Source organism: Dunckerocampus dactyliophorus, chromosome 2 (assembly GCF_027744805.1).
Source record: "Dunckerocampus dactyliophorus isolate RoL2022-P2 chromosome 2, RoL_Ddac_1.1, whole genome shotgun sequence".
NCBI lineage: Eukaryota > Metazoa > Chordata > Actinopteri > Syngnathiformes > Syngnathidae > Dunckerocampus > Dunckerocampus dactyliophorus.
In genome coordinates, this window is record NC_072820.1 from 22,872,424 (window position 1) to 22,899,848 (window position 27,425).

The following is a 27,425-nucleotide window of genomic DNA, read 5'->3' on the forward strand; positions in this document are numbered from 1 at the left end:
AACACCAACAGGTTTGACAAAGGAGTAATCAAACACGCTGGCATTGATTGGCGTAGCTTGTGTCAAGTGGTCAAACTGAAACCATTGGGGTTTTACAGACTAGTGTTGATTCTTGCGGCAATACGGACCAAGTGTGTCTCTTGTCGGCTCAATACAGGTGTTGGCAACCCTGTGTGACACAGCAGACATGCACATTTATGTTATGTTTGTGTTGTCATGACATGAATTGTCACGGCGATCGTTTTTTGTGATCGGTTTTGAAAGGCATTTATTGGCATGTGCCGATCACGTTTTTTTACGGAAATCGGCCAATGCTAATCAGTGGCCAATCGATTGGAGCATCCCTAATTTTATATATAGTTATGTTCCTATGCTGTGCTTGTCTTTAGGCGGCGTCACATTCTTTGTGGCACTGTACGACTACGAAGCGAGGACGTCGGACGATCTGTCATTCAAAAAAGGGGATCGCTTCCAAATTATCAACAACACGTGAGTGCAGACACGTTCTCCTGCTGTGTGCGTGCATGCGTGTGTGTGTGTTTAATCCCTCTTTGTATTGGGGTCTGCTCTTAAGGCTGAAATCTGTCTGGGTTAATGGCTCCTCTGTCGGGCCATCTGTTCTCATCACTTTTCCCGACTTCAGCCAGTCATCATCTTCAAATATTCAGTGTTCACTACGTTTGTTGCGGATGTATTACATTGGAGGTTGTTGCTATTCACAGTGCCCTCGAATGTTGTTTTTTTTACGGCTGTTTGTATTTTAAATGCGCTCCTCTCCGCATAGGGAAGGAGACTGGTGGGAGGCTCGTTCCATCAACACCGGACAGAAGGGTTACATCCCCAGCAACTATGTGGCCCCAGCGGACTCCATACAGGCTGAAGAGTGAGGACTCATTTTCTAAACATCAGAAACAATTCAAACATCACCACTGGTTTAGTAAGAACATTCGGAATGGTCCAGAGGAGTACTGAGTTCCCACACAGTGCAAATTAGTAATCAAACCGTGGCAGTGGCAGTGGTTAGAAGGAGTCATGGCTGGCGAGAGTGCCAAGAAGAAGCCCAAGCTTGAAAACCCTGATTTCAAGTCTCCTGTTTGGGAACACTTGGTCTTCCTGGTGAAATACATAAAATGACAAAGACAAGTGGATAAGATGAAAGCAGTGCGCTGCCATTTTTCAGTAGAGATGGGGAACGGGGATACAAGCTAGAACTATTAATGCTACTAATTGCTTGCTAGCAGTTTCATTTTCAAAATCATTAAAGCTGTTTACACAAAAGTTTCGCACATGTAGGTCTTGCATTTTGTTCCCTTACTGTACCCACAATGAACCAAACCGTGACCTTAAAGCCAAAGTACTTACCGAACTGTGATTATGTCGTACAGTTACACCCCTACATGTCAGATTGTTTATTGCATGACATCCCACTCCTGACAGCTTCTCCCTTCCTATTCTTTTGCAGATGGTATTTTGGCAAAATGGGCCGTAAAGACGCTGAAAGACTTTTATTGCTTCCGGGAAACCAGCGAGGTACTTTCTTGGCCCGAGAAAGCGAGACGACCAAAGGTTAGATTTTGTTTTTCTTTGCAGGTCAGCCTTAGTTTTTTACATTACATTGCTAATACATGCAAGTAGGAACTGGAAGTCAGCTCCGTTGCCCGTCTGTCATGTAATCAGCGGTTGACTGTAGTTCTTTGCTAACTAACACAGCTCCGCCACAAATCTCTGCTTTTTTTATTGATCAAGGCTGCAAAATAATTCAAAATGGAGCCAAAGAAAGTTGCAAGTGCTTTTGCTAAAGCAGGTGAGAAACACTTAAGAATTCAAGAAAAAATTTATAGCAAAACATGAAGTTGGTGTCCGAGTAGGTCTCACTGCTTCATTGCCGTCTTTGTCTTTGTCATTTGTTCATTTATCCCTTTAATTCGCCATTTAATATGCATTTCAAAGTGTTTTCTGCATGTCATGTAACACTATAATTGTAAAGATATGTTAATTTTCATTCATTCTTTTTCTATGCCGCTTAATCCTCATTAGGGTTGTGGGGGTATGCTGGAGCTTATCGCAGCTGACTTTGGGTGAGAGGCAGGGTACACCCTGGACTGCTCACCAGCCAATCACAGGGCACATAATATAATAATGTCTTTTGTGTTAATATTTTTGCCTTTCCTGAACAGATTAATTGGATTTACATGATTTCTTATGGGAAAAATGTATCCGGTTAGAGAACGTTTTGAGTATGTTCCTTCTGGAACGGATTAATAACCAAGGTTCCGCAATCTTACAGTATATATGAAGTGGACTGTAAGTCTGTTTTTTTCCCCCCCCCAAGGTGCCTACTCTCTGTCCATCCGGGACTGGGATGAAGTAAAGGGAGACAACGTGAAACACTACAAAATTCGAAAGCTGGACAGCGGCGGTTATTACATCACCACCCGAGCTCAGTTTGAGACACTACAGAAGCTGGTGAAACACTACACAGGTGTGCATCCACTAGCAGATTGCTGGACGGGACACACTGGACACACTGGACGGGTTTTTCAGATGTTGTCTCATACTAACATAATACGGTATTTAATTGTAGCCTTTTCTCTATTTAGCTGTTAATGCGGCACTTGTACAGCAAATGAATTATTCAGCTGCAGATCTGCTGATGGGATATTCATTAAATCATGCTTTACAGATTTGTAATCTCGTCATGCCTGCAAGCCCTCCACTGGGTGCAGAACTCTGTCTGTTTGTGACTCCGGCACCATGAAAACGGGTTACTTCGTTTAATCGTTACTGACGTGCATGAACTGTAGCATCCATGTGTTTGTGACACAAATGGCAAAAATACAGTTAAAATACCTTTACACCTACAGTATGTCCAGATCTGCACCAAAATCTATGGTGACGGTAATGGTTTAATTTTATTTGAACATGCATACAAGTTAGAATGGAATACATCAGATAATTAAATTCACAGTTCCACATGTCAAAAAGGAGTAGGCAGAAGCAAAGCATATTTAATCCTACCCCCCATCCGTTCCACATCTATTGCAGTACATTTATTTACTTCCTGTATTTCTTACGTGATTTTTTAATACATAGAAGAGTGATAAGGTAATGTAACAATATGATGATGTAATTAAGATTTTTTTCATAATAAATAGAAATCATATAAAATAATCAGTGTAATATTAAATACATAAAAATCAGTAGAGACAAACATAACAAAACAAGTTCATGACTCTTCTTCCTTGTATCTTGCAAACATCAACTTCTTGTATTGTTTTTTGAATTCACTCATCTTGGTGCTTTAAGTTCCTTACTCAGTCCGTTCCATTATTAGATATCACATACTGAAATGCTGTGGGTTTAAGTTTATTTTTTCCCTAAGATCATATTTCTCATCTCTTGTAGAAAAGTATTGTATAACATTTTTGGGTGGCAGTGTATTGTTAGCTTTATGCATTATTTTAGCTGTTTGAAAATGTACTAAATCAGCGAATTTTGATATTTTTTTTAAAAATAAGGGATTTGTATGTTCTCTATACGCTGCATTATGAATTAACCTCACTGATCTTTTTTGCTATACATTTAGCGAGTAAAGATTGGTTTTATAGTTATTATCTAAGCGACTTAGGTGGTCTGACAATTTTATTTTTTTTGTTTTCATTGTTCTTTTTACATTTTGAAAGTTAGTACTGTACTTATCTTTCCTGACAATTTTGAGGAAAACTGTATTTTATGCACTATTTTAAAGGATCCAAGTTACTTCCAGCCTGCCCTGCAACATTCTATTCATCTATACATTTTGTTATACATGTACAATTTTGGACATGGAAAAAAATATATAAATAGCAACATTTGTGTCATTTCCAGATAAAATGTATTTAGTCTGTAAGCAACATAGGGTATAAAACATTTTGGCACTAAATAAGACAAGTTGTAGTTTTGAACGAAGGACAAAACTATACCTTCACATGCTCATGGACTCCCACTTGACATTTTCCCTGTACTGTGTACTTGTCCTCTCCTGTCCAGAACATGCCGATGGTCTGTGCTACAGGCTGACGACAGTGTGCCCCACGGTGAAGCCGCAGACTCAGGGCCTGGCCAAGGATGCCTGGGAGATCCCCAGAGAGTCTCTGCGACTGGAAGTGAAACTGGGCCAGGGCTGCTTCGGGGAGGTCTGGATGGGTAAGGCGCTCGCATAATGTCCACAAGGCGTGTAAATTTTGTAGACCTGCTAGTTGACATGAGCACTGGTCATGATTTAGTCAATGCCATAAATACACAAACAGCTTACATACACAAATCAGGCATCCATTTTTGCATCATTTATAACTCGTGCATATTTCATGGAGAGACTACTTTATAGCAGGGCTGTCCAGACTTTTTGCACCACGGGCTGCACGCGGAAAAATGAAAGGATGCGAGGGGGCCAGTTTGATATTCTTCACATTTGTGGTTTTAAAGCACGCTAAAATCTAGTGGAGGTCCAGACATGTCAAGTAGTTCAATATAGTTGACTACATACAAAAATAGACACCAGTACATCGTTGTTTTTTCGGCTTTTTTTTTTTTTTTCAAACCAAATGTGATCAAGTCAATGCATTATTTTGGTGATAATTATAAAAGAATTCCCAAAATCTGTAGATCTGTACTGTTTAAAAAAGTTTATTATTAATAAATTAAATTAATATAATTAATAAATTAGTACTGATTTTTTTTTATCGTATATAGGCCAATACATTGTTCTCAGATTTGTATTTCATTTTATTGACTGATTGAGTGACCAGTCCAGGTTGTACCCCACTTCTCGTCCGAAGTCTGCAGGGATAGGCTCCAGCATACTCCCGCAACCCTCGTAACTTTGACAGTTAAGTCAAATATATTAGAAGACCATGGGTTACTTAAAGGTTTTTTTTTAATCTACAATTTTAAGAAAAAAAAGTAAAGTAACAACAAATAATATTTTTGAATAACTAACAGTAATTTCCGGACTATAGAGCGCATCGGTATGTAAGCTGCACCCACTAAATTTAAAGAGAAAAAAAGATCTGTACATATACTGTATAGGCTGCACCGGTCTATAAGCTGCAGGTGTCCATGTCATAACATGGGATATTTAGTACACAGAAAGATCCTTTTAACTTTTGATAAAATAAACAGAACAGTGCGTGTAACACAGCAAGTTAAACAGTGCCAAACAGTGCTTGTAAGGTTGAATTTGAATTTGAACGATTCTAGTTTCGATTCCTCATTTCGATTCCGGTTTCTAACAATTCTCAATTCCAATGCTTTATTGTTTGACTTCCACAATTCTTAATGCTTAGAAGAAGTCTGACGTAGCACATCAAAACAGGGCACTCTGTTATTTCTACACCATGAATCTGGAGGTGGTTATTCATGTTGATCGTGCGCCCTCCTTTACGTGATATCGTTGTGTTGCAAATGTTACACTGAGCCGACCGTTCTTTTTTTCCCTGAAGTTAAGCCAAACTTTGTAGCCGCTTATTCTTTGTTGGTGTTCATGGCTATTTCTTGCGGACAGGTTATCGAAACTAAAAATCAAAATAAAAAAATTTGAACAATCCCGAAATTGGAGTGTTAGTCCCGGTTCCCACCAATGCTCGAGACTTGATGCTCAACCCTAAATGCGTGTAACGTGGCTAGTTAAACAGTAGCCTACCAGAAAGGTTATTCATCCTCCTCTCCTCGTCCTTTTTCGTTGGAAGTAAAGCCTCTCATGTTGTCTTCTTCAGCATCACAATTAAAGAGCCTGCTAAAGCGCTTCATCAGAAGCCCAGCCTTTCAAAACCTGTGATAGTGGACGGTTGGCGGTCCGAGTCGTCCAAACAGAAGCTATTGTAATTCTACACTTGATCCAACTTACTTAAGATGTGTCAAAGATCGCTGCATAGGACTTCCAAATGTGATGTTAGCTTCCACTTCACTGTTCCACGTCAATACTTCCTGAAGCTGCACTGTAAACATCATAGGAAATTTAGGTTTTAGCCATAAATTAGCTGCATCACTGTACAAGCCGCAGGGTTCAAAGCATGAGAAACAAGTATCGGCTTCTACACTGGAAATGACGGTTGTTTCACTGTATTATTTTTTTTTTTGTAACCCAGCAGCTTCTTTGCTTTAACTTTATAAATATTTTGTATTTAGCATGGCCCTAATCATCCTTCTTAATGTTCTGATGCAGGCCGTGTTAACTTTAACTTTTTTAAAAATTTGCCAAAAAATAACAAGCTGCGGTCACAAATGGCCCCCGGGCCAGTCTTTGGACACCATTGGCTTATAGGGTGACTGACATACAATATGGATCTCGGCAAAGAGCTGGCCTACTTATCGATAAAAGCGCTGACGTCTGCAGTCTGTTTAGACCGAAAGGCACACATACACATGTACGCTAATGGCAGGAGTTTGCCCTCCTACGCTTCACTTCCTCAGCGTGCATCTTTATCGCTCACTCCCTCATTAGGCCTGCAGCAAGCCTCGACCTGCAAGCGTCCTCCCCGCAATCCCAGGAATTCCTTCTCTGTCTTCTTCCTACTTTGCTGTTTCTTCCTGATAGTTTATTCCTCCAGCAAACATCTTCTTCCCGACGTCCTCCTTCCTGCATTTGTCCAGTGACTTACTTTTAATACTGAATTTGTTAATGCATTCTTCATGACCTCCATTCTTCTGCATTCATTGTCATCATTGCCCTACTTTGTCCTTCAGCTTGTGTGTGTGTGTGTGTGTGTGTGTGCGCGCGCGCGCGCGCGTGTGTGCGCGTGCGTGCGTGCGTGCGTGCGCGAGATTCATTCATGGAGGTCAGCCTCATGACGGAAATGCTGGCTGTCTCTGAGCCACAGCTCATTGAATGTAAGCAAGGCGTGAGTAAGTGGCTCTCCACCAGGAAGTGCAAGATTATTTGGGCGGCCGTCGTGTTTTAAACATGAGCACTTAGCGCTGGAATTCATGTTATCTGGCTTGCCTGCCTGCCTGCCTTGTTTTATTGTGTCCTACCGGAGAGATATAGCACATTTATAGTTGTTTTCTCTGCCCCAGCAGTATTAATTGTGACATGTCCACATTGTTTGTGGGCTACCCATTCTAGCCCATCCTAATCTTACATGTTTAGGACAGTTTTTGACATGAATTCAATATGAAATGCCAAAAAGGAAAGCTTTCCATCTGTAAATGTATATCCATCTGAAATACTTTTCCCTTTCCTCTAGAGTTTTCAGAGTCAGTTCAATTTTTATAGTGTAAGCACTTGTTTGTGACAATAAGGAAAACAGAAGCGACAGAAGACAGTTAATTAGAATTACTAAAGATATTTGTTTTGTTTTTCATGGGTTTTTTTTCCCCCTTTTTGTCTTCCAGTGTCCATGAAAATTAGTTGCACATGCGTCATATGCAAATTAGATGATTGCAAATACATTGCAGTACTGTGGGAAATACTAAATCTATTGAATAATTATGCACACCTTGATATATATGATGTTGATCTCTACACATCACCTGATATGCTCACACAGCTTGGAGATGGAAAATATGCATACCATAATAATGCTCAAAATATACTCATTTGTCTAGTATTTGTGCACATTGGAGGCTGGTGGGATACATTGTGGTTGTCAACAATCAATCATACATTTCGAGTGTTTGAGACTTTTATGTACTTTTATGTCCTAAACGTACCATACTGCCCCAATATCTTAGGAATGGTGCCTGGCAAGAGTGCTACATTCATCAAACTTTTTTACTTATAAATAAATTACATCACTATAACTTAATCATTTTCCTTTTTAGCATCGGCTTGATGTATTTTTTTTTCACGCATTTTGCCTTGATATAGAGTGTTAAAAACTATGATATGTTCAACATAGTCACTTGCCAAATAATTGTGCACAATTGGAGGCGGCAGGATTCATTGTGGTCGTCGACAATCATACGTTTTTAGTAGAGATGCTCCGATCAGGGTTTTATGCTGCCGATTCTGACACGATCATCCAGGACTGAAATCGTCCAATACCGATCACATGGATTAATTATACATTATTTCAATTTATTTGTGCTATTCGCCATATGAAAAAAGGAACCATAAAACTTACAGAAAACTTACAGGAGGATGAGACGCCTTCTTTAAAGAGACTTTGGATGTGAGAGTACATTGGTGGAGGTCTAACAGGACTTCCAGGTGAGTGAGAGAGCACTCTGCGAACCCTGTCTTCCAGCGCTGAGAAAGGCTGGTCACCTCGTCCGATGAATTCAATAATTTTTCGGTAGCCTGTCATGCACAAACGGGTGTGTTCACATGGTTGCGTTAGCTGCCATTTGACTGATTATCATACCGTGAGCCTCCAAAATTCACCATACTCCGTCAAGTGTTTGTTTTTCAAATTAATTATTAAATTAAAGCTTTTAAATGTGCTACACCCGTAAGCTAGTTTTTGTGGCATGTGTTGGTAGTTAAGCGGCAGAAATTTAGGTTTTTGTTTTGATACGCCTATGCACTGTGGGGAAGTGCCCAAGATGCCCAAGACGTTAGTTAGAGCAAGACACTAAACTGCACGCATGGATCGCTGCAAGCTGCAATAGTACTAGCCACAGGTGATCGGCTTTTGTGATTTTACTGATCAGTGTCGGATCGATCGGAGGATCCATATTTTCTCGTGTTGCAGGACAATATGTCTGAAACTTGCTTAACTGTTTTGCTTTTTTCTTCTCTATTCAGGCACGTGGAACGGCACCACCAAAGTGGCAATCAAGACCCTGAAGCCGGGCACCATGTCGCCAGAAGCCTTCCTGCAAGAGGCTCAGATCATGAAGAAACTGCGGCATGACAAGCTGGTGCCTCTCTATGCCGTGGTGTCTGAAGAGCCCATCTACATTGTCACTGAGTTCATGGGCAAAGGTTAGTCCTGATTGTGTGAAAAGTGTCTACAAGTAGCAATCAAGGCCTCCGAATGCACCCAGGTAGTGATAGAGTTCTAGCATTTTGCATCTCTTGACTTTTAAACTTTTATTTTTATCAGGGAGTCTACTGGACTTTTTGAAGGAGGGAGATGGCAAATACCTGAAGCTGCCCCAGCTGGTGGACATGGCTGCACAGGTAGGATCCACTCCCAGTGTTTGAATAACAGCACAGGCCTTGTATGGAATATCACATCTGCAGCTTCCAGCTGCCTGCTCTATGTGCGTCCCCTGGCTCTGTCACACTTGGCTCCCTGCGGCGCCTAAACGCTTCTCTTATCAGAGGCCACTTAAAACTCACGCCTCCGTCACATGCTGTTATACACTCTTACTTTGCGTCGCCGCAGCCTCCTCTCGGCCCAGTCAAAATTGAAAATTATGTAGAGGAGGAGCATCTACAACAAACTTCCAAGACGCCTATGAGGGATTTGGCAGCCAGAGTGAGGAGGCGTTGCTTATGATTTGAAGATTTTGGAAATGAACAAGCATGCGTGAACTTGATTAGGGCTGCTACTAAGGGTGTAAAGTAACGTTTCTTATTGGTTGAAGTGTAGTATAAATAGTTCCAGCTTGTAGTCCCATTCTTCATCTTTACTAAACAATGGTAGCACACTGCTTTCCTATTATCTACTTGTTTTGCTCACTTATGTATTTCACCAGGAAGACCACGTGTTCCCAAACAGGAGACTTCAATAACGGAAGAGGCCTTCCAAGCTCTGATTCTCCTTGGCAATATCGCGAGCCAATGGCTGCAGTGTATTTGTTTACAGAGTAGACATGACTATATTGGGAGGCAGTTGCACTTCCTGTCCCTAACTCAACCACACAGGAATGACTTTTTACTGGACTGAACAATGAATACTGAAAAATCAGATTCCAAATACATGTACCATTACACCTCTAGCAGGGCTGTATGCTTAGCTTTTTCACTAGAAGCACAGGTGCTGCTAAATTTTAAAAAAATTAGGAGCACTATGAAATGTTTTAAATAGCACAATTTTATTAATGCTCAGACAGCGTACACAGTAACACACATGCTAGCTACTGCTACCTAGAAGGAAATATTTCACAGACGTAGCTCTACTAGAGCTCCATCAGACAATGTGGTGTCACAACCAAAGTCTCTTTAAAGAAGTCTTCTCATCCCCTGTAAGTTTCACAAGAGATATATACACTCCTGATCAAAATCTTGAGACCAGTTGAAAAATTGCTAGAATTTGCATTTTGCACATTTGGATCTTAATGAGGTTTTAAAAAACAAAAAAGGAATTCAAAGACCTCGTCTCCTTCAATGCCACAAAACACACACAAAAAAAAACATCACACCGAGTTGATAATTTGATATCAGATGAACTGAGATCTTATGAGGTGTACAAAAATGTGCATGATGGCAACTTTTTGTGCAACTTTATGAATTTGACTTAAAAAGACAAGTCTTTCTTATCTACAATCCTTTTCTTTTGGTTTCACTGCCTGTTTATTGACCCCCCCCCCCTCCCCCCCCCCCGTGCCCTTGTCTTCCCTTGTGCAATCCCGCTGCAGATTGCAGATGGCATGGCCTTCATTGAGAGGATGAACTACATCCACAGGGACCTGAGAGCCGCTAACATTCTGGTGGCCGACAACCTGGTTTGTAAAATTGCGGACTTTGGCCTAGCCCGACTCATCGAGGACAACGAGTACACCGCTAGACAAGGTGCGTGCATTTGATATAAACAATAAAATAGGGATGTCCGGATCTGACATGGTAGGTGCAGTAATGCGCCTCAAAGCTGGTTGCCACTTGACTCCCGCCACCCATGAGAAGAAGAAAACGCAACACCCCCATGCAGACATGTCCGCGGTGTACTGTGGTGAAGCTAGTTTCACGTTGGATATTTGGCTCTGTAGCTACAGCGGTAGTTCCCCCTCACTGCGCCAGGACTGCTGCGTGAAGTTGTAGGGAGCTCTCACGGGAAGTGCTGCTCTAGCCGCTGGTTGTTTATACTAGGAACTGCGCAGACACTACTAAACATGTCGAAACGGCAGCGAAAGACCTTGGAAAATCCGCTGTTACGCAGCATGAATGGAAGCTATTGGGGGTTGCTTAGTTTAGCTAGTGCAGCTGTGTGTGTGGCCGACTCAGGCTGGATGAGTATATGTTGTGTTTTACTGCTTTAATGTAAGGACCATTTTATAATGCCCATTGATGACAAGAGGCACGTTTATTCTTGCACCCAGCTCGTATCAACCGTCAATTGCCATACTCAACACACACAACACATTCCTGCCTTCAAAATAAGAACGCTCTTTTTCACATTTGTCTAATTGTGTAAACAATAGAAGGATGTCATAAAAATATCTTACATTAATAATGCGATGGGAATTGCATCTTTGACTACATCTTCCTTAATCACAAGCACGGGCATTAGTTTGTTGAAGATTTGGCAATATGTACTGAGGCTACATCCATTTCTCAATTACTGAACAAAATGGGCCAATGATGTATTGCATCAATAAATGTAAGGATTTATTGATGCAATAAATGGATTTACACACCACAAATTGATCTATAACCATGCCAAATCATTAGTCCTACCCTAAATGTATTTTGCACACCCATTTTTCCCAATTTTATCTTTTGGATGGACTATTATTGGGTCTTTTATTGGATTAGGGACCTGACTCTCAGAGGTTTGTTACAAAAATCAAACAATATTGTTGGTCATGCTGTGTAACACTTCAGCAATACTTTGGTTGCGTTATTTTTAATGCTATGAAGAGCCATTTTCAATTCCATATTACATATTAAATTCCACAAATACATGTTTGTAACAAAAGCTTATTATTATTACAGTAAAAAAAGCACAAAACACTGGTTTAGACAATTTTTGAAACAACGAAGAAACTTGGCTAAATTTGGGGCACTGATTTCGAATCTGATGTTCGTTTGTTATGGAACCATCTCACTGACTCAATTCGGGGGTCAGGCACCCTCTCTCTATTTAAAAGTCAACTGAAAACCCACCTTTTTGCTCAAGCATGTACAGTAGTTAGAACTGACCCCTAATACGCTAATATGTATCAGAGACACTGTCCAATGTTCCTTGGACTAAGATAAAGACTCCCCTGTTTTCTATCTCAACCTCACTTTTCGAGACAGATACACGCCCCACAAAGCCTGGTTTCTGCTCAAAGTTTCTTCCCCAGAGGGACTTTTTCCTTGCGTCCGTCGCCAAGTGCTTGCTTGTGGGGTTTCAGTTGGTTCTCTGTTTTCATTTATGTGTGTGACCTTCATTTGTGTAGTGCCATGAGATAAACGGTGTTGTGCTTTGGCGCTATATAAATAAAGTTTAATTTACCAAAATGTATCTTCCCTGTTGTTCAGGTGCTAAGTTCCCCATCAAGTGGACAGCACCGGAAGCAGCTCTATATGGACGCTTTACTATCAAGTCAGATGTGTGGTCATTTGGTATACTACTGACTGAACTGGTCACCAAAGGCAGAGTTCCCTATCCAGGTAAGACTCAATATCTTCGCCTAGGCCAGGGGTCGGCTTCGGAACTGCATGCGGCTCTTCAGCCTCCTTGTTGTGGCTCCCTTCGCCATGTGCAGTGATTTTTTATTTTTTTTTTAAGACGGAAGTAGGGTAAATGCATTTTCGAAATGAATTTGAAATATCCGACTCACAGCAAGTCCGTGAATACATCTAGACTGCGTTCTGACTGCTGATTGGATGAGCAATGGAGGGAGAGGTAGGCTAATGTATGCAGTGAGTCTCACTGTGCAGGAGAGAAAAAAAGGTGTGGGAGTTTTGAGTTGAGTCTGAAGCAAGTTCCTGCGCAGCAAAAACAAAACCGTCTCATTAACGGGAGCATAGCAGTATGTTTTATAACGAGAAGCGAGCTGTAGCTATGTGCTCGAAGCCCGTGACACACTAATCGCCGAGGTGGTGACTCCAGGAGAGGCAGGTAGTGTGCCGCTGCAGCTGGCTGTACACTCACTGCTCAGAACAATATGTGCTTTCACTTCTCCAAATATGAGAAAAATCTCCCATGTAATTTTAATGATTGTTTTTCAATTCAATACAGTTTTTCCCAAGAATTCAGAATTTGTATCCACCTTTTTGCTTTTTTTAATGAAAGAAAATCCAACAAAAGTAATCATAATATTTCATAATGAAAATGTGTTGCTTCTTACATTTTGTGGCCTTTACATTTTAGATCTGCTTTCTCTCACGTGTGATCTGCAGATAACAATAATCCCACTATTATATTGAATTCTTAGATGTCAATGCATTTCTGTGATTGGTTCTTAAATGCATTTGTATGACAAATGCACACTCAAGATTTGAGTCCACAGGGAAGTCAAAGGACTTATTAGGTCATGGGAAAGTATGTGATTCTCCAATGATCCATCCAGTCTGACACCTCATGCTGCCTCCTGTTGTTTGAGACCAGTAATGCAGCTTGTCTCACATTCTCACTGATCACAGAGCGCCATATGGCCGAGTTGACCGCCATCTCCACATAAAGGCCATCTGGCCCCACAGGGAAAGCTTTCATTCTAATTAATTGATCCTTGCTCAAAGTGGTGAAAGAACTGGAATTTTGCGGCTCCCGCCATGATTTATTTCTATGGGGATCTAAGCACAGCTGGACAATTTGGAAACATAGACTTACATTTTGGGTTTCACTTTAAATATCTATAGTAGAGGCAGAATATGATGATTCACCACCCAGAACGGCCATTGTGCAGCACTCAGCACTTGGCTCCAACATGGTCCTTCTTCCCGGAGTGTGTGAGATAATATGACCCCCCCCCCACTCTACCACAGAACAATATGACAAATGCACTGGGCTCTGACTCATTACGTCTCCTCGTTGCAGTTCAGGCTGTTGCAGCCAAACTGGGGGCTTCCGTTCCTGTCTTTGGGACAAAGAATTCTATTTTTATAACAGGAAGGATTTTTCTTCAGCATCAGCAAGAACACACAGCAATGCTGTTTCAATGCTCGGGTGTAAAAAGTGCAGCCCTGGACTTTTTTTTTTTTTGGCCCCCAGCTTGTTTCATTTGACCCGCGACATATTCTAAAAATGAAATTCATTATTAATAAGTTGTATAACCTTTAACAATGAATGAACAAATGATTTTTTTTTTTTTACTGTTATGCCACTGCATGCATTTCATAAATAAACACAAAATAAGACAAATACAGCAATACAAGTTATAGAAAAAAGTTTATTTTGGATATTTTGTCTCAAGAAAAGTCATAAAAAATAGTCTGCTAAAATATTATGTTTATTATGTTTAAGTAAGAGAGGCTGTCTTAACACATTCACAAATAACAATCCAATGAAGTAATGCTGACAACGATATCATTTGGTAAGCTGCACATTTCTATGTGGCAAAAGCATCCGTATCAGAACAAAGTGAATTGCAAAGTATGAAACTCTGGACTAATACAACGAGTGAAATGATAAATTGGGCTCATTCAGCACACCGTGCTTTACCGGAAGACACCTTACTGCCCCCTCATATAACCAGCGCTTTCATTGCAAGTTGCATATTTACAATCCAGAGGCCAAACTGAGATAATTCCACACCGTGGACGTACTCAACTAGCAAGCTTGTTCCTATGTGGAACATCCATCCATTTTCTATACCGCTTCTCCTCTTTAGGGTTGTGGGGGCATGCTGTAGCCTATCCCAGCTGACTTGAGGCGACAGGCGGGCACACCCTGGACTGGTCCCATGTGGGACATGCCATCACTTAATTGTCGTTATCGGCAGAAAAAACAGTATTGATATGAGCCTACATGAATGGCCGGAGAACATTATCAGATATCTCTGTATTGTAAAAGTATTTCTAAAATAGTTTTAAGATTTAAAACCTTTTATGGTAAACCCTCTGCACTGCTGCGTTACTCCATATAAATCACATTTTACCACATTGTTAAAAGTATGGACATATTTTGGTCGCGGCTTTTCCCTTGCAGCGTTGCGGCCATATAGGACAGCTACACATTAAATAGCCGTAAAATAACCCACACTAAAGCAGATGGGGACTCCTTGATGCTACTAATGTATTTTGCATTGAGTCACGTACAGTATGTGGCATTTCTGCATTTCCACAAAACATACTGCAACAAGGAACAAATTAGCTTACATTAGTGACGAATGTAAGCTAATTTGTTCCTTGTAACAGACTAATGATTAGTCTGTCAGACTTAATAACTTAAAGCGTCAGTGAAATGACCCATTAACTTGAACTAAAAATAAGGGCACATTTAAATAAAACATGCTAAGCTGCCTCATGTTGAACACAATCTGGGACACTGGTTCACCTCCTGTTTTCCCTATAAGCACTAATGGAAAAATAAATAATCTGTTCCAGACATTAAAAAACATTTATTATTAATTGTATAGGCAAGATAACATTGTAACACTCATCTATCATACACGTAACCACTGTATAATTAAGCAAAATACAACTTAAAATGAAAATAAATACTCAACCTCGGAAGACACAGAATACAGAATACTACTAGTATATGGTCACATTGTGGCCTTTTATAGGTAATGCAAATATTTCATGAAATGTATTGTTCATACTGTCTCAGTATGTTACATACCCACTTCTGTGGTTATCATTCAATTTTTCCTCTGAAAAGTAACATTTTAATGTGTAATATGTTAAAGGAAAAAACTAAATTAGTTTGTGCTAAGTGAGATTACTTATTATGCCTTGAAGGTGAGTCTCTCTCACATTGTCAGACTAAAGACGTGTACTTTGCATTCTTTGTTCTTGTATTGCTATTGTTGCATGAGCCCATTTGTACTGAGCCGCCAGGATAGAGGCCTGAACAATATTGTAATATATTTCATTTCCTGGTTCCATGGTCGTCATCAATCTTTTCCATTTGGCGGTGCCATTTTGTTTTGGTATCTTAATGAACACAAAGCCAAAGAAAAAGATTGTTCTCAATCTTTTAAAGCCTGGGTGTCCAAAGTGTGGCATCCTGGTCAGGGAATATTTGATACATACACTCAACAAAAATATAAACGCAACACTTGTTTTCGCTCCCATTTTTTGATGAGATGAACTCAAAGATGTAAAACTTTTTCCACATACACTATCACCATTTCTCTCAAATATTGTTCACAAATCTGTCTAAATCTGTGATAGTGAGCACTTCTCCTTTGCTGAGATAATCCATCCCACCTGACAGGTGTGCCATATCGAGATGCTGATTAGACACCATGATTATTTGCACACGACGTTACTAGATGAGTCTTCATAGTCTGTTCCGAGTGTAATACCACTTGCTTGTAAAAAAAAGGTATATAGGTGGCATCTAATGAGCTAGTATAGCTACCTGGGGTGCTGAAATAGCGGAACTCAAAGCATGTTTCTTCCTTTTGTCCTAGGTGTGTAGGAATGTAATCCTCCTCGCTGAAGTGTGCACTACACACAAAGCTGTTTAGTCCTAGCTACTTTGGTTCCCACTTTTAGCCAATAAGGCAAGAAGCCAAAGTTGTCTAATAGCAATGTCTGTGACAGGAAAACGATTGAATATATAGGCCGATGCAGACACATTTTTGTTGTTGCAGCCCAGATAATTACAAGTTTGCACCATTTTGAAGATACTTTTGTTTGTGACAATACCACTCTAGCTCTCACTTTAACTTGCATGTCGCAACGGTCGTCATCCGCGCATGGAAACCCTTCCAAACTCATATGAAGGCGGCCGTGTGCAGTGATACGAAGGGAGAGGAAATAACGCTGATCGATTTGTGAGGTCCAACTTTTTCGTGGACAACGGTTTTGTGATTCAAATGCATTACTCTTTTGAAAGCATATTGTTTTGAGAAGCAAAACGCTTTACTTAAGTGACCCCACCAACTAGCCGGAACTACTTTAAACACCAAAAAACGACCAGAACTCTGCTCACGGGCCGAAGTGGGGGAAAATTCACTGTTGATGCACCACACTGCTGATGAGGATGTCCTACAACAAGAAAACTGGTCGCAATTTTATTATACAAACACATAATATTACGAAGAAAAATGTCATTTTAGTGGCGTAGAGTTGAAATAATGAAAATTAGGAAGGGGAAAAATATATTATGGGAATACAGTAATAATATTATGAAAGATAGTATGACTATTTTAGAAGAAAGTTGAAATATTTGGACAATTAAAAAAAAAATGAAACAGAAAAAGGGTGCAAAAAATAGCAAAGAGCGCAATAGTAGGCTTTTTACCTATATTACGAAGCTGAGGTGCAGTTTTTTCTTGAAATATATATAACTAAATATATAGAACTATAAATATATATAATTATAACTTAGCATGTCTAAATGTGTTGCTGTACAAAATATCAAAGTGGCCTTTCCTTTTTCATTATGTGGCCCTTGCTGGAAAAACTTTGGACACTGCTGGTTTTGCATATCCTGGTTTACACTGACATGGCTTTAGTATCTTTATTATTGTTAATGTTGTTATTCTTAATAAAAACTTGTAAACACTTCCAACTCAACTTTGGAAGTGTTTCAAACTCTCAGTTGTACTTGTATATATTTTGTTTCAATTTTGCCGGTGTGACCACTTGTGATACCAGCTAACGTAACCCCCGGACGTTTTGTGGTTTTCTCAGGGATGGTGAACAGGGAGGTGCTGGAGCAGGTGGAGCGAGGCTACCGCATGCCGTGCCCTCAGGGCTGCCCTGACTCGCTCCATGAGATGATGCGTCATTGCTGGAAGAAGGAGCCCGATGAGAGGCCCACCTTCGAGTACATCCAGTCCTTCCTGGAGGACTACTTCACGGCCACCGAGCCACAATACCAGCCGGGGGACAATCTCTAGTACACCAGTTCGAGACTCAGTGAAGCTCACTGAGGAGCAAAGTGCAAGAGGCGAAAAGTGGCCACAACACTGTGATCAATACCAGACTAGTTAGTCCTCTCATTTCAAATTAATGATGATTTTGACTGTTTTTATCATGAATCCTCTTCTCATTTCCCCTTTCTTCCTATACTGCAAAAATAAATCTCCACCATGGGAGTGGGGATCTTTTATATGTACAGTAGTTTGTTGCGAGTGTGTGTAAGCTGATGGAGCAAATGGTGCAGGAATGTACGCAGATCAAATGTACAGAAAATGTTTTTGAGCAAGTGTGGCCAGGTGGACGAATGGCAAGATGATGTTCTTTTTTTTTCTTTTTATAATTCTGATGCATTACAGCATTTTAATGCAAAAACACTAACTTAAAAAAAAGTGCAAACATTTCCTAATTTCCTGTGGCTAGGGAATTTATTTCTGTTGTATTCTTTTTTTTTTTGGGTGAAAAGCACATCACACCATTTCAGTGACATTTTTCAGCAAATGAGTTGAGCCGTTCATCGTTAATATACAGTATCATGTCCAATATAGCACACAGTCAAAAACATGACATTTATACAATTTCCTGATTGCGATGGATACATTCTTGGCCTCCACAATGATGTTATGTCAGTTAAACACTAAAAAAGCAAGTTCATGTTGCATGAACTCTACACTGTTTTTTCCCAAGTGTAACACTACAAAACACAATTGTTTTTAAATGGCAGAGCTAACAATGCAAATTTCAAATGAGTCGAAAATGGTGTTTGTTATATTTACTGCTCTGTCTGTCCAGTTGTGCTTGATGGGAAAAATTGCATAAGAATGCCTAGGAGAAAGATGTGAACATTTTTAAAATTTTAATTTGTTTTTAACTCCGTTTCTGTTTCTGTTGTTCTCCTCTGGAGAACATAATTAGTGATTGTTCCTAAAGTTAGGACTTGAGTAAGTCAGGGGGAGCGGGAGATGATAATGAAATGACACAAAATGGTAACTAATAGAATTTTTGTACAGAAAAAAAATAAAAATTTTTACTTAAAAATGCATTTTTGATGTTTTGCTCTGCTGAAATGTATGTTTTGTTGAAACGTTTCTCCATGTACTTTAAGTATAGCTGGCAGCAGGTAAGCAAAGCATTTTGTTGTTAAATATTGTGCAACTCTATGGAACTCTGTGATTGGTTGTCCTCTACTCCTCATCTTCATCATACCTGTAAAGTACGAAACATAAAACACTTTACACACCTGTAGCCAATACTTTAATACCGGTGTTACTGTGTTTGTACTTCCTGTCACCTGACCATCTCCTTGTACTTCCCCAGGGCCTCCTGGACCACATACTGGATGAAGGCCGGTTCCTGCAGGTTCAGCTCCCCTGGCACGGAGAGGATATAGGGGGGGGAGTTGAGGATGTTCACCTCCACTTGGGTCTCTGTTGCTGGCAGGTTTAGGTCTTGGCTCATTGGTGCCACCTGGAGCGCAGAAGACTCATAAAGGTGAGGCGAACACTTCATTAGGTTCAGCTATGCGTACATTTTTTTTTAAAAAGCTGATTAAATAAATGGTTGTGGAAACAATTAAAAACATCTAAAAATTAGTATAGTAAATTGGAAAAATATATATATAGTAAGACAATTTGTGGGTTTGATGTGACATAATTATCCAAGTTATTTACAACAAATACATTTTCCTTGTTCATTTATCTATGCCAGTGATGTATAGCGACAATTCAGTGTTCTTCCACAAGATGCCAAAATACATAATGAACCTGTGTATGCACCTATTCATACATTTTTGTTTGCTAGTGTAAAATACGTGCCTTGGTGCAGTAAAGGTTAGCAACACTGACCTAGTGTTGTTCAGGAGCAATACAAATGCATTTATGCTGGAAATATGTTTCAATAATATATACTGTATGTGATAAATACGAATATGTATACTGTACAGTGAAACCTTGGTTAATTTGTTCCAGAACGTCTGACTCTAACTGAAACGGTCGCTGACTGAACCAGTTTTTCCCATAAATAAAGTAAACCCAATGGATCTGTACCAGAAAGCCAGAAGTTAACACAAAACATGTCTCTATAGTTTTACAGTCATAGTGTGACATGCAGAAAACAATTTGAAATGCATATAAATGATGAATAAAAGGGATAAATGAACATTTAAGGTTACATTTACCTTCACTGAAGACGTGATTGCTGATGTGGCAGCGAGATCAACACAGACATCACCACTGTTTTGCAATGTGTTATTTCTTGAAAATGTGTATATACTGTACCTGTATGTATACACACTGTACTGTACAGTCATGAAAAAAATTATTAAACCACAGTTTCTTGTTCATTTTAATGCCTGATACAACTAAAGCTACCTTTGTTTGGACAAATATAACAATGACAACAAAATTAGCTCATGAGAGAATCTATACAATGCTATAGCTATGCTATAGCTATTCATGTAAGAAATTAAGTGATTTTAGTTATCAAGAAAACCATGGAAGTTTCTAGATATCAGCTCTTAAACGAAACTCTTATGAGCTATATTTGTTATATTTGACCAAACAAATGTACCTTTAGTTGTACCAGGCATTACAATGGATCAGTAAGCTGAGGAAACTGAAGAAAGGCTGGTCTAATAATTTTTTTCCATGACTGAATGTGTGTGTATGTGTGTGTCCGCGCATGTGTATATACACTCTTGAGCAAAATCTTAATTCCAAATGACAAATTGCTAGAATTTGCATTTTGGATCTTAATGAGGTTTTAATTAGAACTACTATATGCGAAAAGAAAAAGGGGGAGTGAGACAAAAAGCATTGTGAAAAAGTAATTTAGAAGCTTCATTTGTTTTGGGTTTTTTTTTGTTTCTTGACTTGAAAAAATGTCTGTTTTTGCATTAATATTTCTAAAATAAAATTAATAAAAAAAAATATTACAACATTATTATGACTTTTTCTTGTTCGATTTGAACTTTTTTCTCTTAACATTTTGACTTATTCTTATAAAAGTACTGCAGATTTTTCCATATTTGTTGTTTTTATTATTTTTTATTTTTTTGTTAAATTATACTTTTACAATGTACCGTGGGGCGTTAAAAGACCGGAACGGTCTCAATATGATGCAGTGCAGTTGTACACCAAAGGTCACAATAATACACATTGGTGGGCCATGTCAGTCAAAACTGGGCATTATCTTTTGCAAAGGCAGAATTTGTATTAATATTAATCTAGTTGAATTGTGAATTCTGAACATCTGTTTCCTCAATATAGTTTTTCTAAAATTAAGCCTGTGTGGGCACATGCGCATGTGTTTTTACCTCTCATACAGCGCTGTGTTTATTTATGATAATGTATGCTTAGAACCTCATGAATATTCTGCACAGCAGCTGTTCATTGCTTTTTTTTGTGCTCGTCTTTCCTCAGCTCACCCTTGTGACGCGGAAGATGTTTTGTGGTCCGCTGCCGTCGCCCACCACCCGAGCCACCCAGCTGAACTCGCCGGCCATGTTGCCAAGCCAGCTGATCGTCTCGTCGGCATGTTGCTGCACAATGGACAGGATCTCGTCGTACTGCTCCTTGGACATGCCCAGCAGCTGGGAGACCTGGTCCAGCTCCACGTGCAGCTCCCTCACGCTCGGACACTCTGGAGACCAGATCAGATGATTCTGTGTGATGACGTCGGATGGTCATGAAAGGTGGGTGACATCACCTGTGAGCAAGCCCCCCTGGCAGGCTTCACACTGCTTCTGGAGCTGCCAGCACTCGGACGACTGTTTGCGGAGGTCTCTGCACAGCTTCCTGTTCTGCAAGAAGCGCGGGATGCTTTTCTCTGCTCTCAACACAAAGATGGAAGTTGCTGTTTAAGAGCACATGACCTGACACATGCACAACTGATCCAATGGAAGAGCAGCATCAAATCGATCAACATGCTCGCTTTTGATTGGCACACCCTGAGAGGTATTCATAGGTTTGTTATAACCTGTCAGGCATTACGGTAAGATTTGTGCTTTTCATTGCTGAATTTTGTCATTAGCCATCACTTCTTTGTCCCAAACGAAAAATGTAAAAATACAGTCAAGCCCTGGTTTTCATCTCCCCCAGTTTTTGTATGATTCAGTATTCGTGTCAGATTTTTGACAAAATTTTGCTTTGGTTTTTGTGTTTTGCAAGTAACAAACTAGTCCGTTTCGCCTGTGCTGTATTGTTCTGTGAAATTGAGTGCCCAAACGAAGCTTCTTGCGCGTTGCGAACTCACTGTCTGTACATTTTCTATTGATTGCACCTGCTAAATAACCCATCGGGCCAAAGAAAGTTGTGAGTGCTAGCAATGTGAAGGAAGGTGAGAAGGGAAAAATTTCCTCAGTTTTTGCACATTTTGGGTTTGGAAATTAACTCATAACGAAAACCAAGTATGTATATTCATAAATACATTTCAAGGAGTATTTGATAAAAAGTTCTTTCAAAATAATTGTCCTTTGGCAAATCCCATAAAAGTCCAAATGGCTTGAAAATCAAATGTCTCATTAAGATTCATGCATTATTTATGGGGAACAAGGAAATGACTTGGCTGAGGTAATTCATACCCTCGTGACCGTGTCAATCAAAAGTGAGTATTAGCAGAATTTTATTGTATTGGGTATACCTAATGAAGTGTCCATCTTTTTGTCGTCCGCCTGTGTTCCATGGAGGTCATCAAACACCTGCGTCACCACCGCCCCAAACTCCTCCACCACACTGCGGCCAAAGTCAAAGAAGGAGTCCAACACCTCCTCCAAGCCCACCCCCTGCAGGAAACCCGAGTCGCGGGCTGGGTCATTGGGGTCTGTGGTGGTCGAGACAAAGGGCTTGCTCAGCAGAGACTCCTGGAGAGCTTGGTCCAGCTTGTCGCTCATCCTGGAGGCCAAGGCCACACTGTTGTTCACCAGCATCCGCACTTTCCGGCTCAGGCGGGTGAAGGAATCTTGGATGCGGACCATCTCTAGATCTGGGTTGTCCGGTTCTTGGTTCACCAGGATGTCACCTGCTTCCAGCTCGGGCTCACTGAAGCTGAAGCGTCTGGACATCCTGCGGAAAAAGTTCTCCACCTACATGGGAAGAAGAACAGAGATTCCGCGTATGTTTTTAGGAGCATCATTCAAATAATTTGTCCTACCTTAGTTTTGAAGGTGGCAAAACCTCTACGACAAGTGGTGCTGAAGAAGGTTTTGCATGCCTCCTCCAAGCAGGGCCTACACTGATCCCACTCTGACTGTAAGGATGTTCTGCAGTGCTCCTCAGCCTCCTGCAGCTTCTCCGACACGTCTTGTGCCAGCTGTGCCGCCCCCTGGTGGAAGTAAGGAATATTTTCACTGTCCCTTCTGCCCCTTTCTTTGTGTTCTCGGGAGAGAAGCTGACCTTTGTCTTGTCGCTGCTGTGTTGCAGAGACTTCATGAGGTGCTCGTGCTTCTGCTCGTTCCTCCACATCACCTCCTCCATCTGCTTGACGCCGTACAAAGCTCGCTTCACCTCCTCGCCCACCACCTTCTCTCCAGCCTGGGACAACTCTGAGTAGGAGAGGAGACAACCTCAGGCAAGAGCTCGTGTTTTTATATACAACTCCTCATACAGCAGCTTTGATGGCTTATTCAACTGCAGACAGTACCAGGCTGTCTATACAGGAGTACAGTATTTATTAGAGAGGAGGCCTTTATGTGGCAGAAAACATCCCAGGTGCAAAATTCTAGCAAAAAAAATTACAAAATAAGTGCCAAAACTTGTAAGAGTAGTCATAGGGTTTGAGCATTCTTTTTTCTTTTTTTAAATTTGCGATAACTTGCAATGGAGTCTCTTACAGCGCTGTGGAGGAATTTTGGCCCACTCATCTTTGCAGAATTGTTGTAATTCAGCCACATTGGTGGGTTTTCAAACATCAACCACCTTTCTAAGATCATCCCACAGCATCTCAGTAGGATTTAGGTCAGGACTTTGACCAGGCCATTTTATTTTTCTTCAGCCATTCAGAGGTGGACTTGCTGGTGTGTTTTGGATCATTGTGCTGCTGCAGAACCCAAGTTGGTTTCAGCTTGAGGTCACAAACAGATGGCCGGACATTCTCCTTCAGGATTTTTTGGTAGACAGCAGAATTCATGGTTCCATTTATCATAGCAAGTCTTCCAGGTCCTGAAGCAGCAAAACAGTCCCAGACCATCACACAACCACCACCATATTTTACTGTTGGCATGATGTTCTTTTTCTGAAATGTTATGTTACTTTTACACCAGATGTAATGGGACACACACCTTCCAGAAACTTAAAATTTTGTCTCGTCAGACCACAAAGTATTTTCCCCAAGTTCTTGGGCATCATAAAGATGTTTTCTGGCAAAATTGAGACGAGCCTTAATGTTCTTTTTGTTCAGTTGTGTTGTCATTGACTAATATTTAAATTTATTTGATGATCTAAAACATTTAAATGTGACAAACATGCAAAAAAGTAAAATCAGGAAAGAGGCAAACACTTTTTCACACCACTGTATATCTATCTTTCTATTATGGCGACAGACACAGGCACAGTGTAGCGTCTCCACATACTCACAGAGTCTGCCGCTATTTAATAACTTCATTCTGACCTGAACACATCAACGGCAGTGAAATGTACTGTATATATATGTATATGTATATATGTATATGTACTGTATATATGTATATGCATATATATACTGTATATACAGTATGTGTGTATATATGTATATACTGTATATATGTGTGTGTGTGTGTATATATATATATATATATATGTGTGTATATATGTACTGTGTATATATATATATATATATACTGTGTATATATATATATATATATATATATATATATATATATATATATATATATATATATATACAGTATATGCACATGTATATACATGTATATGTATATATATATGTGTGTGTGTGTGTGTACTGTATGATGAATGATCAATAAATGCATTGTGCTTTATTTGCATCACTATTTTCTGAAATTGCAAGTCCATGTGCTTGCTCGTTGTAATGCTGACGTATTATTTATTTTATATTATTTATTATATAATTACATTTGTTTTTAAAATACTGCAATTACTCATTATAAAGTTTTCTGAAACCTGAAATTATTATCATCACTATGTAGAGTGTGCTCAAAACTTGCTCTGTCAATAATCTTCCTTGAGATAACTATAGTTGTGAATGTGTACAGTATAGATTGAGTTGAAAAACACACTAAATGAAGTTAAAATTCCAAACGTCACCTTTTAAAGCATCCTGTGAGGCTGTTTGTTGCTCTGCTGCACCACTCCCAATGAGAACCAGTGACACCAGCAGAACCAAACTTTGCAGAAACTTCATCTCTTTGCTTTTGCTCTCGGGGCAAAAAGTCAGAAAACACATTTTAAAGGTCAGTTTGCCAACACAGAAGATCTACAGTCATGCAACACCTGGTGTCTATTTAAGACGGCTCGAGAACTAATAGGTCTTTATGTTTTTGAACGTGACGTAGCAAAGTTTGGCCAATAGAGGGTGCCAAAGTATGAGGATGTTAAAAAAAGACAGATGTGGGAGGAAGAAACCCGGAGAAAAGCCACGCACGCACGCCAATGGAGAATCGAACCCTGGTGTTCCCGATCTCCAGACTGCTACTGTGTTGACCATCATGCTAACCACTAGACCACCGTGCAGCCCGTAAAAAAACCTATGCTTTGTTAAATATACCGTATTTACACCATATATGTTAGGGATGTCTAATAAGTGATTTAAGAGTATTGTTACTTTAGAACAATTTTACTCAAGAAAAAGAGATGTGATGTTACACATATCAGAATCGGTTGATATCGGAATTGGAAATTGAGAGTTGGACAATATTGGCATATCGGTTATTGGCAAAAAAGTCAATATCGGACATCCCTAATATGTGTGTGTGTCTATGTATGTATGATTGTTCAGAATTCATCTCTATTTCTATGATTATTTATTTTATTAACACAAGAATTGCATTCAGGAAATTAAAAACTACATTTCAAAAAAATATAATGTACGGTAACTAAGAATGATGACAACATATTTACAGTACAAATACCTCTATATTTCCTTGAGAAATTTTAAATAGAAGAAATACAAATTTTAAACAATTGAGGAGGTAGCTTGCTATTGTCAGAAATCTTTGTGCTAGATAAACAATGGTGGTCTACTGTATATACACCCTCATATCCTTCATTAGGTCACTAATTAGAAATGACTAATTGCAACTTTTTCCTGTAGGGTTTAATTCTAGGAAAATCTGTAGAAAATGGAAGTCTTTTTCACTGTCATCATTTCACAGGAACTATAGCTTCAAATGCATGCTAAGGTCAGCAAACATCATAATAAACAGAGAGGACTCACCCAAATTCTGCACTGAAACAGCCGAAACAACAAAAAGGAAAACAAAGTGTTCCTGTGTGGACTGTTTGTAGCAGCCCAGGTCTATTTGTGCTCTTTCCACTTGGAGCTTGATCCTATTAGCGTCTTTTCTCGATGTCCATGCCTGTTAATCCAGCATGCAACACACTTGTTTTCAACACCACTGGCTTTGTCATGTCAACAAAAAACATAGCAGCTATTTGCACTTGTCATTTTCTTAGATGGAAAAGTGCTCCATTTCATCCGATGAAGAATGGTTGGAATTTATGATCAGGCTTTAAACTTTGAACTATTACACCACTGACCACCAAGAATAGAACCGGACAATATGGACGAAAGAAAAAACACAAATTACAGTGCATACAGTAAAGTCCATATGGCCGAGCCTGGATGATTTTGGTATGTATGAACTTGAGAAAACATCAAGATCTTCAGCAGCTCCCAGAATAGAACAGTGGAAGCTATATTTGCTGCAACCCCATTTTTCCATACCTCCAATAATTTACATTGAGGGATGATTTTCCACAAGATTTTGGCGAGTTCTTCCATGCCAAACTTCTGCAAACATTGCTCTGCGGCCCTTCCTTTGCGCACCAGGAACAGAAAAGGTGTTCCTCTCCATACTTGCAGCGACATGACGAATAACATTCAGAGCGAGGTGCATTCACGAACACCAGATTTCAGAACATCAATCTGATAACACCGACAGGTTGTTACAACCGTTTATGTAGATGTCATTGCTTACTACTACAGTGATCCCTCCAGTTAATTGGTTCCACACCTGGCCGTGATAAATGAATTTTTGCAAAGTAGGATTCCTTATTTATAAATGGAATATTTTTGTAGTTAGAGCATAGAGAGCCCGTTCGCGACCTTCAAAATACTGGTTTTCACATTATTAGAACGGTCTGCACATGAAATAACACCCCATAGTCATATCTACACTCATATTACCCAATATAGTAGACAAAATAAGAGTAAATAACCAATTTTAGACGTGTGTGTTGCTGTAAATGTCTTCCCTACGGGACCTGAAAGAGAAGCGGACAAGAAGTGATGTTGGAGTTTTAGAGTTGAGTTTCAGCTTTGCGTGGGTAAAGGCCACAAAAGTAGCCCATGTTTTTACTGGTGATTGTTATACTCCTGATGCTCGCATCTTCATCTGCCACAGAGTGCCGCGGCCATCTTGTTT

General features: G+C 39.9%; 2 protein-coding genes across 4 annotated transcripts in view; one reads left to right on the forward strand and one right to left on the reverse strand.

The window, feature by feature from the left end:
* yes1 (YES proto-oncogene 1, Src family tyrosine kinase) overlaps positions 1–18,872 on the forward strand; it is a 34,425-nt gene extending 15,553 nt beyond the window's left edge. For both annotated transcript variants that reach the window (XM_054758146.1, XM_054758155.1), the window contains exons 3-12: positions 390–489; positions 785–883; positions 1,463–1,566; positions 2,333–2,482; positions 4,030–4,185; positions 8,726–8,905; positions 9,027–9,103; positions 10,507–10,660; positions 12,332–12,463; positions 17,603–18,872. In XM_054758146.1, coding sequence (XP_054614121.1) covers positions 390–489; positions 785–883; positions 1,463–1,566; positions 2,333–2,482; positions 4,030–4,185; positions 8,726–8,905; positions 9,027–9,103; positions 10,507–10,660; positions 12,332–12,463; positions 17,603–17,811 — 1,361 coding nt within the window. In that variant the 3' untranslated portion in view covers positions 17,812–18,872. The remainder of the gene's footprint in view (positions 1–389; positions 490–784; positions 884–1,462; positions 1,567–2,332; positions 2,483–4,029; positions 4,186–8,725; positions 8,906–9,026; positions 9,104–10,506; positions 10,661–12,331; positions 12,464–17,602) is intronic.
* Positions 18,232–26,365, reverse strand: clul1 (clusterin-like 1 (retinal)). Of its 2 annotated transcripts, none has more exons than XM_054758179.1 (9): positions 26,216–26,365; positions 25,087–25,196; positions 23,221–23,369; positions 22,979–23,149; positions 22,469–22,910; positions 21,536–21,655; positions 21,255–21,469; positions 19,122–19,297; positions 18,232–19,036 (listed from the first exon to the last, which is right to left on the reverse strand). In XM_054758179.1, exons 2-9 carry the CDS (start codon positions 25,181–25,183, stop codon positions 19,015–19,017), a joined length of 1,392 nt encoding a protein of 463 aa, XP_054614154.1. In that variant the 5' UTR covers positions 25,184–25,196; positions 26,216–26,365; the 3' UTR covers positions 18,232–19,014. The 2 variants fall into 2 exon arrangements, with proteins under 2 accessions (XP_054614154.1, XP_054614143.1); XM_054758168.1 differs by having other exon boundaries at positions 21,536–21,682.
* Positions 26,366–27,425: the final 1,060 nt, after the last annotated feature.